The 12726-nt window shown below is 65.9% G+C and overlaps 2 protein-coding genes across 3 annotated transcripts; one reads left to right on the forward strand and one right to left on the reverse strand.

Annotated features, from left to right (window-relative positions):
- The first annotated feature begins 14 nt into the window (after positions 1-14).
- Positions 15-2867, forward strand: CDK5 (cyclin dependent kinase 5). Its single transcript, XM_062618177.1, has 12 exons — positions 15-170; positions 275-363; positions 439-506; positions 725-785; positions 868-924; positions 1043-1138; positions 1338-1412; positions 1506-1602; positions 1685-1754; positions 1899-1959; positions 2030-2110; positions 2236-2867. The coding sequence occupies exons 1-12, from the start codon at positions 134-136 to the stop codon at positions 2320-2322; spliced, it is 879 nt and encodes a 292-aa protein (XP_062474161.1). The 5' UTR covers positions 15-133; the 3' UTR covers positions 2323-2867.
- An 86-nt stretch (positions 2868-2953) lies between these two features.
- Positions 2954-12228, reverse strand: ASIC3 (acid sensing ion channel subunit 3). 2 transcript variants are annotated; one of them, XM_062618175.1, is made up of 11 exons: positions 11282-12227; positions 6738-6888; positions 6538-6665; positions 5697-5847; positions 5543-5599; positions 5083-5236; positions 4437-4528; positions 4269-4348; positions 4126-4197; positions 3870-3922; positions 2954-3326 (listed from the first exon to the last, which is right to left on the reverse strand). In XM_062618175.1, exons 1-11 carry the CDS (start codon positions 11834-11836, stop codon positions 3248-3250), a joined length of 1572 nt encoding a protein of 523 aa, XP_062474159.1. In that variant the 5' UTR covers positions 11837-12227; the 3' UTR covers positions 2954-3247. The 2 variants fall into 2 exon arrangements, with proteins under 2 accessions (XP_062474159.1, XP_062474160.1); XM_062618176.1 differs by lacking the exon at positions 3870-3922 and having other exon boundaries at positions 11282-12228.
- Between the last annotated feature and the right edge of the window lie 498 nt (positions 12229-12726).

Below are 12726 nucleotides of genomic sequence, written 5' to 3' on the forward strand. Positions count from 1 at the left end.
TGGCGGAAGAGGCGGGGCTGCCGCGGGGGCTGCCGGGAGGTGTGGCGGCGGCGGGGACGGGATCGGGACCGGCCCCAGGGATCGAGGCGAGGAGCGGAGCCGGAGCGGCGGGGTCGGAGCGGATCGCGGCGCGATGCAGAAATACGAGAAGCTGGAGAAGATCGGGGAAGGTGCGGCGGGGCCGGGCTGTGCGGGGGTCTCGGGTGGGTGCGGGAGCCGGGAACCCAGTGCCGGAGGCTGGCGTGGCAATGACCCGTCCGCCCGCCGCCCGCAGGTACCTACGGGACCGTGTTCAAGGCCAAGAACCGGGAGACGCACGAGATCGTGGCGCTGAAGCGGGTGCGGCTGGATGATGACGACGAGGTGAGGGGATCGGGGACCGGCACCCGGAGCCGATACCGAATCCGGTTCCCCCCCATCACTCCCCTCTCTCGGCAGGGAGTGCCCAGCTCGGCGCTGCGGGAGATCTGCCTGCTCAAGGAGCTCAAGCACAAGAACATTGTCAGGTAACGGGGACTGTGAGTGTGGCGGGGGCTGCTCCCTCCCCGAGTCCCGCATCCTTCCCTCTCCGGTCCTGCATCTCCTTCTCCGGTCCTGCATCTCCCTCTCCGTGGTCCTGTATCCTTCACCCTCTCTAGTCCTGCGTGTCCCCTCCAGTCCTGCCCTCACTCCCTGGGCTTGGTCTCCCCTGTTTGGGGCCTCAGGGTCACCCTTCCCCTCGCAGGCTCCATGATGTCTTGCACAGTGACAAGAAGCTCACCCTGGTCTTTGAGTTCTGCGATCAGGTGAGTGCCGGTGCCACAGTGGTGCCAAGGCCAGGTTGGGGTCCCTGCAGCTCCCCAGCATGGCTCTGCTTGCTTTCTCCAGGACCTGAAGAAGTATTTTGACAGCTGTAATGGAGACCTGGACCCAGAGATCGTCAAGGTGCATCCAGGGGGGCTCTGGAAGCCCTTAGGGACCCAGTTGCAGCATCACCAGCTGTTACAAGAGCTGGCCTGACAGGGCTGATGTGTCCCACTCAGGACCGTGCTCTTTTCCACAGTCATTCATGTACCAGCTGCTGAAGGGCCTCGCGTTCTGCCACAGCCGCAACGTCTTGCACCGAGACCTCAAACCCCAGAACCTGCTCATAAACAGGGTGAGCTCTGGGGCTGTGTGTCTGTGTGAGGTGCAGGTGCTGTCTGTCCATCTGCCACTTGCCGTTCTGTCTGTCCCTCGTGTTTCTGGTCAACGGGAAGAGATGAAGGAGGCGCGACTGCCAAAGGGTGGGCAGCAAGACAGGGTGTCCCCTGCGCCATCTCCTTTGCTGTCCTGCTGACATGGCGCTTTCACCACAGAATGGGGAGCTCAAACTGGCTGACTTTGGCCTGGCCCGGGCCTTCGGCATCCCTGTGCGCTGTTACTCAGCAGAGGTGAGCTGGAAGGTGTACCCATTGCCTTCTCCTGCCTGGAGGGCTTGGTTCCATCCCACAGCCGGCCCACCACCTCCTCTTCCCTCCACACAGGTCGTCACGCTGTGGTATCGGCCCCCAGACGTGCTCTTCGGTGCCAAGCTCTACTCCACCTCCATCGACATGTGGTCAGCCGGCTGCATCTTCGCAGGTAGTGCCGGCGCAGGGGGCTGCGGCACAGGGGGCTGTCAGGGCCATACGGCCTTGGGACCCATCTCCTCTCTGGCTCCTAGAGCTGGCCAACGCGGGGCGGCCCCTGTTCCCGGGTAATGACGTGGATGACCAGCTGAAAAGGATTTTCCGATATCCTTCCAGTGCCACAGGAGGGGGACAGCCCTCTGTGCAGGGGATTGAAGGGGGCTCTGCCCGGGTTAGGCTGGGGGGAGCTGGGCATGGCTGACTCTCATGCTGGCCGCAGCGGTGGCCCTTGACTGCTGTTGTCCCCACGCTGCTGGGAACCCCCACGGAGGAGCAGTGGCCGGCCATGGCCAAGCTGCCAGACTACAAGGTGAGGCAGGGGCAGCCTGGGGGGGCTCAGGGCCAGGGATGGGGTCTGGGTCTCACCTCTCCATCCCCAGCCATACCCCATGTACCCGGCCACCACCTCCCTGGTCAATGTGGTGCCCAAGCTGAATGCAACTGGCCGGGACCTGCTGCAGGTGAGCCTGCACCGTGGGGGCTTCAGCTTCTTGGGGTGCTGCCCTCTCCCCCTGCAGCCCCACAGCTCTCTGGGCTGCTGGGGGGCCCGTGGTTCAACCCCCCCAGCCTCACCTTCTTCCCGCAGAACCTCTTGAAGTGCAACCCAGTGCAGCGGATATCGGCAGAGGAAGCTCTTCAGCATCCCTACTTCACAGACTTCTGCCCCCCATAAGGACTCCAGACACCCACCCAGCCCCACGCTGAGTGGGGGGCAGCACCCAGCTCCCAGCATATTCCCGGCAGTGGTGGGGAGGGGACAGCCCCCCAAGGCAGCTGTGGGGACATGAGGTGAGGAGCAAGGTGCTGGCACCCCAGAAATGCAGCCCCCCATTCCCCTTGCCCCTGTATTTATTAGGTTTTTAACTCAACACCACCCCATCTGTGGGATGCTGGAGTAGGCCCCCCAGCCCTGTGGTGTGGCTGGGGCTACCCCTGGGGCTGCCCCCAAGCACATGGAGCTCCCCCAGGGATGTGGGACCATGGTGCCGGTGGAGGGGCAGGACCCTCTGGGACCAGGCATGAGGACCCCGGGGGGGGTGGGACCCCTCACCCCTTCTCTCTGTGCTCCCTCCCTTCCTCACCCCTGGCATGGTGGGGGTCCCGGGTGCCAGCTCCCCTGGGAAGTGTGGGGGACACCCCATTTCTTTTCTACCGTGCTGCTGTACGTGGGTGATTGTGTGTGTTTGTTACCTCCATAAAGAGCTTCCCCCTTCCCAACACCTGCTTCTCCTTCCTGAGGCACTGGGGACCCCCAGCCACCAACCCTGTCCCTGAGTACCCCCCAGCAGCACACAACCTGGGCCTTGGGTCAGGTCTTTAATGGGGTTGGGGGGCACAGCATGGGGACTTGGCATGTACAGCGCAGCAGGGAGGGGGGCAAGGGCGCAAGCAGCACATGCAGGTTCATGGGAGTAGGACCGGGGGGGCCCCGCCACCCCAGCCCCCTGCCAGCCCTTAGAGGGGGGGAGCAGCCTAGGGTCCCGAGCCAGCCCCGCAGCCCCGTGGGGTGCCCCAGTGGCAGTGGGGATCCCCCCAGTCCCCCATTCCGGCCGGGGGTGCAAGGCTGGGCCATCAGCAGGCGAACTCCTCGAAGGGGCCTAGAGCCGGGTGACGAGGTAGCATGTTCGGGGCGAAGGTGAGACTGTCCGTGTGGCAGCGCAGGGGGGCACAGGCGCCCTGGGGACAGGAGGGGTGGTTGGGGGCAGCCGGGAGTCCATGCAGTCACTCCCCCCACCCCATCATCCTGCAGCCACCATCCTTCTTCCACTGTGTTTGGCTCTGCCCCATTCCCCCTTCCCATGCAACCCTCAGGCCCCCGATATCTGGGGGTCCTTCTTGTCATATAGCATCCCAGTGGGGGTGATGGGATGGCCCCTTGCCAGGCCAGCCTGGCTGTGCCGGGCCCTGAGGAGGGAGACCCCGGGGATACAGTGCTGGGGAGTGATGCATGAGGATGGGAGCAGAGCTGGCGGGGGGGGGTGACCCCCATAACCGGCTCTGGGAATGATGCCAAGAAAAGCCTGGGATGGAGTGAAGGGGGGTGCGGACCCTCGGGGCCCACCTGCAGGGGAATTTGGGGGTTGCATCCTCCTTGCTGTGCCCCAGCCAGGGACCCCCATCACCCTCCCTGGGGGGGCAGCCCCATGGCCCCCCATGCCGGCAGTGCCAGGTTTGGGGCTCAGGGATGCTGTCCCCCTGGTGTGGAGCTGGGATGTCTACCTGGGCCCCGGAGGGAGCGGGACAGCGGGGCTGCCCGGGACTGCTGGGTGCTCCTGCCAGGCGGTGGGGTGCAGGACAGACGGGCGGATGGACAGACGGACAGAGAGGAGCGAATGAGTGCACAGGGTCCGAGCGGGAGATGGTGCCGGTCCCGGGCGGGATGAGGCCGAGCAGCAGATGGGTGGGATGAGGTGCGAGGCCCCCCCTTTGCCGGCTGTGCCAGGGGAGGGGGGTCGGGGGGCTGTGGGGGGGTTACCAGGGTGCTGCTGTCGCTCCTGGGGGTCTTCTTCTTCTCCTTGTAGAAGCTGAGGAGTTTGTCCCGGAAGACCTGGGGAAGGCGGGTCAGAGCTCCCGGCCATGGGGCAGGTGTGAGGCGGGGGGAGGCGGGGGGCTGCTCACCTCATACAGGTAGTCAAAGATCTCCAGGATGGTGAGGAGGCTGGCGCCGATGAAGAGCCCCATCTGCCCCCCGATATCGCCTGGGCAGGGGAGTGGCATTAGAGGGGGGCTGCCCCCCAGAACACCCCCACACACACACACCTGCCCCCAGTCTCCCCGGTCCCTCACCCAGCAGCCCAGCCACCTCGTACGCCTTCTTCTGCTCAATCATCTCATAGTTCAGGGCCTCAAAGAAGATGTCCAGCACCAGCACGTTGTCCCTGGGGGAGACAGATGGGTCTGGGATGGACGGACAGATGTGCCATCAGGCAGCAAACCCAGCTGGGGGGCTGCACTGTCCCGTGGTGGGATGAGGCAGACGGGTCTGCCCGGCCCTGGGCTGGGCTGGCTGGCACAAAGATGTTCTATGCCATGCTGTGCTGTGCCATGCTGTGTCTTGCCATGCCATGCCATGCTTTGCTGTGCCATGCTGTGTCGTGTTGTGCTGTGCTGGTTCACTTATGCTGGGGGATGTAGCATGGCCGTGCTGCGCTGTATCACACCATCATTGAATCATAGAATCAGCTGGGTTGGAAAAGACCATCGGATCCAACCGTTACCCCAGGACTGCCAAGTCCACCACTAAACCATGTCACTGAGGGCCTCACCTACATGGTTTGCGAACACTTCCAGAGGCGGGGATGCTGTCATGCCATGCCAGTTCATGTCTGCTGAGGCATGCCCTGCGGCCGTGCTATGCCGTACGACCCCGTCAGGCCATGCTGTGCCACGTGCTGCTGGGTCTGCAGTCCAGCGCGGCGGTGGTGGCACTCACGCGATGTACTGCTCTGTCTTGTTGAACTTCTTGGCCAGGTACCTGGCGGAGGCCTTGCTGGGGATCTTTACCATGGAGAGCTCTTTGCCGTAGCGCACCATGGCGCAGGGCGTGCGGCAGGCGCAGTAATCGCTGTCCTTCTTCACCAGGAAGTCTGGGGGGGACGCGGGTGGGAGGGGGACCACCGGGACCGTGTGGCCATGACACCTGCCCAAGTGGGGTTGTGGTGCTCCGAGGCCAAAGCCCGGGTGGTGGCGGGTGCCGGTGGCAAGGGACAAGCACGTGTGGGGTCTGAGCAGGCTGGGACTGGCACAGGGACACTGGTGCCACGTTTTCAGTGATGGTGCCTGGCAGGGGGTGGGGAGTCCCAGGGGTGATGCTGGGGGTGTCAGGGGATGGCGGTCCCAGGGGTCAGACCCGGGACGCCGGGTAGTGGAGGGCAGGGTGCCCCGGTACATACCCAGTGCAGGGTCAGCACACTCCTTGTACTGCTCCGGGGTGCAGACGTTGGCGTTGCCTGCGGGGAAGGCGGCGGTCGCAGGGGCAGGAGGGTCTCCCCACCATCCCAGCCCTGCAGCAGCCGCCCCCCGGCTCCAGCCCCGGCCCCGGCTCACCCGGCATGTGCACCATGCGGCAGTTGCAGTTCTCGGCCAGGTAACGGGTCTCGCAGTCCAGGCGGCAGGCGGTGATGCTGTAGTTGGTGAAGAAGTCAGACTCGATGGGGGTGGCCTTGCAGTCCCCCCACGGCGGGGGTAGGTACACCAGCTGCCAGCCCTCGGCTAAGGAAAACATGGTGTCCAGGGTGTCCCCAGTGTCCCACCCACCGTGGTGCCCGTCCATTGGGAAGAGCTTATCCCACGCAGCCAGGGCTTGGGGCTTATCCCTCTCCCAGCCCTACCCCTCTTTGCTGGGCACCAGGATGGGTTTCAGGGCCAGCGTCACTGCACCCAGCGGGAGGGAAGGATGCAGGTGAGGGCTGGTACATGGCACCAGACTGAACCCCAGTGGTCCCCGTGGTGGCCAGCAGAGCTGTGCCATGTCTGGTGCGGGTGTGTGCTTGGTGAGGCAGCAGCAGGGCCCAGCACAGCACCCACTGGTGCCAAGGCCACATTCCCAGCTGCCTGCACTGCGAGCGCCGGCACACATGGAGACACCCACTCCAGGCACCTAAATTTAGGTGTCTGGCTGCGTGGGCTGGATGCCGCCCCTGCCGACGGTCTGTTCAGCTGGAGATGGGGGGTCACCACTGAAGTCGGTGCCTGTGGCAGCACCATGGGGCTACCCCACACTGTGCCACGGTGCTCCTGGCTGTTGTGGCGGCAGAGCCGCTGCATCGGTGGTGTGGTACCCACCATGCGGCACAGCTCAGCATAGGATGCCCAGTGGGGATAGCTGTGGCCGTGCAGCCACTGCCCGAGCCCTGGGGTGGCTGTGCCATTGCCATGCATGGGATACCCTCTGCTGCTGGCAGGACACGAAGGTCTGGAAGCCGGGCGCCACACCAAAGCCCAGCTGGTCAATGAAGGGGGGCTCCTCCTGGCTGTGGATCTGCACCTTCACCCCTGCCTCATAGGAGGTCTCATCTGCAAGGCAGGGCAGGCGTCAGGGGCACAGGGTGGTGGCAGGGCTGCGGGCAGGGCTGGGGGGTCCCTCACCCGTGTCCCCCCAGACGGGCAGGTATTCCTCCTGCTGCACGTTGAGCATCAGCTCCAGGCCATTCCCCGCGCCGCCCTGCAGCGTGGTCAGCACCTCCCGGCCCGGGCCCCCCGAGTTGAAGGTGTAGCACTTGCCGAGGCGCGTGAAGATCTGTGGGGACACGGCTGGAGACTCAGCATCCACCATGGCGCCGCCCATGGGATAGTGGCATTGGGATGCTGGGGAGAGGAGCTGGGCCCTCTCTGCCCTGCACCCACCGAACTGGAGTGGGGTGCAGCACCCAGGGATCCAGCCCAGTCCCAAGGCAAAGCCCAGTGCAGAACCCCAGCACCCCCTCAGTCCATGTGCAGGGAAGGAGTTGGTGCATCCATCCCTTCCTGTTTGGGACCAGCATGGGGGTGTGGACAGGGGCACGGGGCTGTGGATTGAGCTGTAGGGCAGCCACTGCTGTCCCTGCTCCAGCATGGTGTCATCAGCTTTGCCAGGCCCAGCACCCTTCAGGATTCCCCTCGCCTCCATGTCCTGCCTGACATCCTGCCCCACAGGACCCCAGTGGTCCCCATGGCAGAGGAAGAGACCCTCTCCAGCCCCATCAGGTGGGATGCGGGACCCCAACCCTGGGAAGGCACCTGCAGCCCCTGCCTGGGGCTGACCTACCTCTTCCTGCAGCCCCCCAGCATGGAGAAAGCCCCCACTGGCCTCTGCGGATGCTTGGCAGGGAGCACAGACCAGACAACAAGACATCCTCACCCCCCTGCCCCACAGCCACTGCTCTCCATTGGGGAGCAGGTCTGAGAGCTGCACGCTCCAACCATCACCCCCCAAGCCTGCACTGCAGCTTCAGCCCCACATCCCCAACGACTCCCCATCACCACCATGGCCCCACATCTCCCCACGGCCCTGTTGGTGCACTGTGGGCAAGAGGAGCCACACTGGGGCAGCTTCTCCAAGCCCCTGGGGGTAGGGGACAGTAGGGTGGGCAGGCACGGTGCCCTCTTCCCACCACTGCCCCACAGCCAACCACGCCACAGCCACAACCCATGGCCCCAAAGACTGTGCACCCCATGGCCCCACAGAGCGCACACAACCCATTGCCCCACAGCTTGTGCAACCCCACAGCCGACCACACTGCAGTCTGCACATCCCATGGCCCCAAAACCTGCTCAGCTCTGGGGTCCTCCCCAAGCCCTGCGCAGGGCAGAGCCAGCCGTGGTGTGGCCATGGCCATGGCAGCAGCACTCACGGTGGTGAAGTTCTCGGGGCCGCAGTCCCGGCCGCGGAAGCGGCAGCGCAGCAGCATCTCGTGGATGGGGTGCCCGGCGCGCTGGTAGAAGGCGCCCAGGTCGTAGCTCTTGCTGGGGAAGAAGCCGTCGAGGTTTGGGGTCCGCCCCAGTGCGTGCAGGTAGCGGGGGAAGTCCTCGGTCCCCACCGCCAGCAGGTCCCCCCCCAGCCAGAACAGGTCGTTGAGGGTGAGCTGGGAGCGCCGGATGCGGTTGTAGTTGCAGAGGGTGATGGCGGGGAAGACAAGGACGCGGCTCTGAGCCTCGTCCAGCGCGGTGACACGGGGGTACGCAGCGTAGTGCCGGACCCGCTGCCCCGCCTGCAGCAGGAAGGTGCCCAGCGAGGCCAGGAAGGCTCCGGCCCAGAGCAGGCGTCTCGGTGCCGGCGCCCCAGGCACAAAGATGCGCCCCAGCCCGTGCAGGGTGCAGGAGCGCGCGAAGGACGTGAAGGTGGCTGCCCCCTGTCCCAGCGGCTCCGCAGCCATGGCGGCCTGTCCTGACATCCCTGCTGCTGCTCTGCAGGGGGATTGGGTTTCAGCTCGGCAGCAGGGACATGGGGTGGCGGGGGACACGTGAGCGGCGAGGGTGAGAGCCAGGACCAGGGTTGGTTTAGCCACAGCAGGAGAGGGCGTCATCCACACCGTCATCCCAGCGGGACACAAGGACCTGCCCTGCTCCAGCCTCACAGAGCCACCAGGTATCGGCACCCACAGACATGGACCAGCACCCGTGGCCACAGACACCAGCACCTACAGGCAGAGATCCCAGCACCCACAGCCATGGACTTCAGCACTCAAAAATCCCCAGGGACCAATGCCCATAGCAAGGGAACAACCACAGCTGGGGACCTCCCCGCAGCGTCCTCAGCACCCAAAGCACCCCAGCATGACCCTGAGCTGAGCAACCCTGAGCTTCTCTCCCAGAACCACCCAGCCCTGCAGTTCCTTCTTCTCCAGGTATGTATGGGGCACTTCCCACCCCATAACCAGTCCCCCACTGCCTGTGGCCTTCCCCCACACCCTGGGGCAGAGCCATCCCATGCCCTCACTTCACAGAGGGACTTCCTTGATGTGCAGGGTGAGGGGGGAAAGGTGGGGTGGGGGGCTGCAGCCATGGCCCCCAGTCCTATCACTGACCTGGGGACCCATAACTGCCCCATGGGGTCACGGCCCACCTGCCATGGGGTGTCCCCACCAGGTGTGGTGTCCCACCCATCTTGCCCCATGGAAGGGGGGGGGGGATGCTGCTGTGGCAACGGATTGCTCCCAAAAAGGGGAGCCGTTGCCTTGGCAACGCGCTGTCCAAGGAGGAAGGGGGGGGCGACTGCCATGGCAACGGCTGCCCGACACAGGGATGTGCTGTGGGCCGGTGGCTAGCGGTGGAGGGGACAAGAGGAAGGACACGGCAGGGACAGGGACACAGCCACAGCACTGCCAGCCATCCTGCTCCCCACATGTGGGGTACCCCACCATCAGGATCCCTCTGTCCCTGCTCCCTATAGATCCTGCCCCACACCCAGAACCCTCCTGTCCCTGAGTACCCCTTGCTCCTGGGCTCCCAGCCTGCCCCATCCCTGCAAGCACTGGGGGGCACAACTGTGGGCACAGACCCACCCAGCACGGCCCTGTCTTTGCACACCCCCCACATCCAACACCAGCGACCCCATAGCTGAGGCCACGTGCGCAGCCCCAGAGCCCAATGTCACCAGACAGGACGTGGCGCTGGGAGCTGCCGGCTCAGCGCCGAGTCCTGGGGCAGCGGATCATAATCCCTGACTAAACCCTGGCATTAGCTCCATCCCTTTCACCGGCAAAGTTGCAGTGCCTGCAGCTGGAGGCAGGGCTGGGCCTCCCAGGGGGCTGCGTGTGCCAGGGCGGCCGTGGCTGCTCGGGCAGAAGTTTCTCCCCACAGCCTGTCATGTGGCACATGTGGGCAGAGCCCGGCAGCATCCACAACCCCGGGGGCAGCCGGAGCAGCACAGCATGTGGATCATCGGCACGGGAATGGGGATAGGCACCCGTGCAACCCCAGGGCAGGGAATGGTTCACTCACACTCCCCAGTGAGGCGCTGGCTTTCAGGCTGCAGCAAGCTGCTGTGTGCCACCCTGGGGCCCTGCAACCCTCACACCGGGGTCCCACCTCTCAGCTGCAGGGGCATCACCAGAGCTGCTCCGGCAAAGGGCCCAGGGAGCTGCTGCCCAAGGGATGCTTTTCAACCGAGGAATTAATTTTCCCAAGGAAAATTGATTTTGCGCACTAAGAGGCTTAAGCTGGTGGTAATTGCTGTTGTGATAGTGCAGCCACGGGGACGGGGACGGGGACGGAGCAGAGCCGTGCGCGGCGGGCGCAGGCGGCACAGCTCCCACAGCACGCTGCTTCCCGGCGCTGCCGCAGCACAAAGGACGTGCCCGTCCTGCCCGCACCAACACCCTGCCTGCACCACCTCCCTGCCCGTCCCTCACTGCCCAGGCAGGCCCAGCACAGGTTGCCCGTGGATGAGGTTTGCCTGAGGGAGCAGAGTGCGGGCTCAGGGGTCCCCGTGCCCACCCAGTGCTGCATGGGGCAGGGAAGGAACCTCCTCCTTTGGCCACCCTGCTGCCCACACCCGCACAGGGACACGGCAGCGCTGCTCCCCCCACCATGCTCTGGCAGCTTTCTGCAGCCCAGGAGACACAGCTTGGTGCTGTGCAGCCTCACTGGCACGCTGCTGGGGCACAGCAGGGGTGGTGAGAGGACACAGGCACTGGCGATTGGAGCAGAACCGGCGCAGCCCCCAAGAGCAGTTGGGAATGCTGGGGACAGCACCAGGGCTGGGTGGCTGCTGGGGGACAGCTCAGCACAGGGGACCCCTGCCCATGCCCACACGGTTGTCTGAGGCTGGCACAGATGCAACAGGGCCATGGGCTGAACCCATGAGCATCCCACATCCACCAGCATCCCATTCCCAAGTGGGTGCTCATAGGCAGAGCCACCCAGCTCGGCACAGGCCTCCAGCACAGCACGGCTCCTGCCCGGGCACCGTTCCCAGCAGCCTGGCACCCCTGCAGTGAGCATGGGGTGGTGACACCCCTGGCTGGCAGCCGGCCTGCCACAGCACGTGGGGAGGCGGGCAGCGGCTGGTGTGCTGCCTGTGGCCAGATGTGCTGGCAGGAGTGTTGTGGGCTCACCCATAGGCACTGTGGGCAGCCCCAGCAGCCCCAGCGCCCGACCCTGGCGCATTCATGTGCGGTCACCTCTACCCAGGCACCGTGACTGGCACTCACCACGGTGAAGTTGTGTGCGGTGCAGTTGACGCCGCGGAAGGAGCACTGCAGCAGCATGTCAGAGAGGTCATGGCCCGTGCGGTTGTAGAACTCGGCCATGCTGAAGGGCTTGGCCTTGAAGTTCTTGAAGTTGGCCTTGTCACGCAGGGCAGCCAGGACATGGGGCTCGGCCAGCTGCGGGTTGCTGATCTCGTAGCGGTCGTTGAGCAGCGCCAGCAGCTCGCCCACGTGGTACATGTCGTTGCGGGTGATCTTGGAGAAGCGGAACTCGTTGAGGTTGCAGATGGTGATGGCCGGGAAGGTGAGGTTGTGGGCAGCCACCTCGTCCAGCTTGGTGACGTGGGGGTAGGTGAGGAAGTAGGCGACGCGCTCGGCGCACACCAGCAGCAGCAGCCCCAGCGAGCCCAGGAAGAAAGCGCCCCACAGCACGCGGCGCAGCGACACGGCCCCGTAGGCGAAGACGTGGCTGATGCCGTGCAGCGAGGAGCTGTGGGCAAAGGCCCGCAGGCTGGAGAACCCCTCGCCCTCCCCGCTGCCCTCTGAGCCCGACCTCATCCTGCCACTGGGCCTCCGCGCTCCCCACCGCCCTCAGCCCCCCGGTCGCCCCATTGCCACGCTGGGCTCAGGGTGCTGTGGGCAGGGTAGGCAGGGGATGGCAGGCAGGGGTGGTTGGTAGGCAGCAGATGGCAGACAGGGGATGGCGAGGAGGGGAAGGGAGAGAGGGGATGGGAGCGAGGGGATGGGAGAGAGGGGAAGGCAAAGCTGGGCTGGGTGAGCGGGAAAGACGGGCAAGGCAGGACCGGCCCCTCCCCTCCCCGCACTTGCCGGTGCCGCGGAGCCACCGGTCAGCGCAGCCCCATCTCTCGCCCCGGCCCCGTCCCCGGCCCCATCCCCGTTCCCGGCTCCGCTCCCGCTGTCGCGGCGCAGCCGCTGCCGGTCTGCGGCCGCCCCCGCTCCTCCCGCGGCGGCTCCACCCGCCGCCGCCCCCCAGCGAGCACGGGCGGGGGGCGCGGAGCCGGCCCCGACGGCGCCCCCGGGCCCGGATCCCTCCGGGCCCGGCCCTGCAGGAGCCCCCCGGGCCGTGCTGGGCCCCCCCCCGCCAGCAGCTGCAGAGCGGGCCCGGCCCGTATCCCTGCCAGCAGCGGCGGGGCCGGGTGACCGGGATATGGGGGAGGGCTCAGCAGGCAGGTCCCTCCCTCCCCGGGGGGCCCAGGGCACGCCCCCCCCCCATCCCGAGGGGCGATGCAGGGGTCTCCCCCATCCCGGATGTCATGCGTTGGGCTCCCAGCCCGGGAGGGTGACACACAAAGGGGTCTCTCTAACCTGATGGGCAACACAGGGTATTCTCCACCCCAGGGGATCATGAAGGGTTTCCCCCTACTCTGGGGATGACAAAGAGGTCCCCCCACTCAGGGGGGTGATGCAGGCAGTGACCCTCCACCCCA

Source organism: Pezoporus occidentalis, unplaced genomic scaffold (assembly GCF_034315485.1).
Source record: "Pezoporus occidentalis ecotype Australia unplaced genomic scaffold, CSIRO_AGI_Poc_V1 ctg2, whole genome shotgun sequence".
Classification (NCBI taxonomy): domain Eukaryota; kingdom Metazoa; phylum Chordata; class Aves; order Psittaciformes; family Psittacidae; genus Pezoporus; species Pezoporus occidentalis.

Coding starts and splice junctions, on each gene's coding strand:
- CDK5 (XM_062618177.1), top strand. CDS start 134: ATGCAGAAATACGAGAAGCTGGAGAAGATCGGGGAAG. Junction 786..867: donor TCTTTGAGTTCTGCGATCAG/GTGAGTGCCGGT, acceptor TGCTTTCTCCAG/GACCTGAAGAAGTATTTTGA. Junction 925..1,042: donor TGGACCCAGAGATCGTCAAG/GTGCATCCAGGG, acceptor TCTTTTCCACAG/TCATTCATGTACCAGCTGCT.
- ASIC3 (XM_062618175.1), bottom strand. CDS start 11,836: ATGAGGTCGGGCTCAGAGGGCAGCGGGGAGGGCGAGGGGTTCTCCAGC. Junction 6,889..11,281: donor CCGCACACAACTTCACCGTG/GTGAGTGCCAGT, acceptor GTGTCCCCACAG/ATCTTCACGCGCCTCGGCAA. Junction 3,923..4,125: donor GGAGCGACAGCAGCACCCTG/GTAACCCCCCCA, acceptor ACCGCCTGGCAG/GAGCACCCAGCAGTCCCGGG.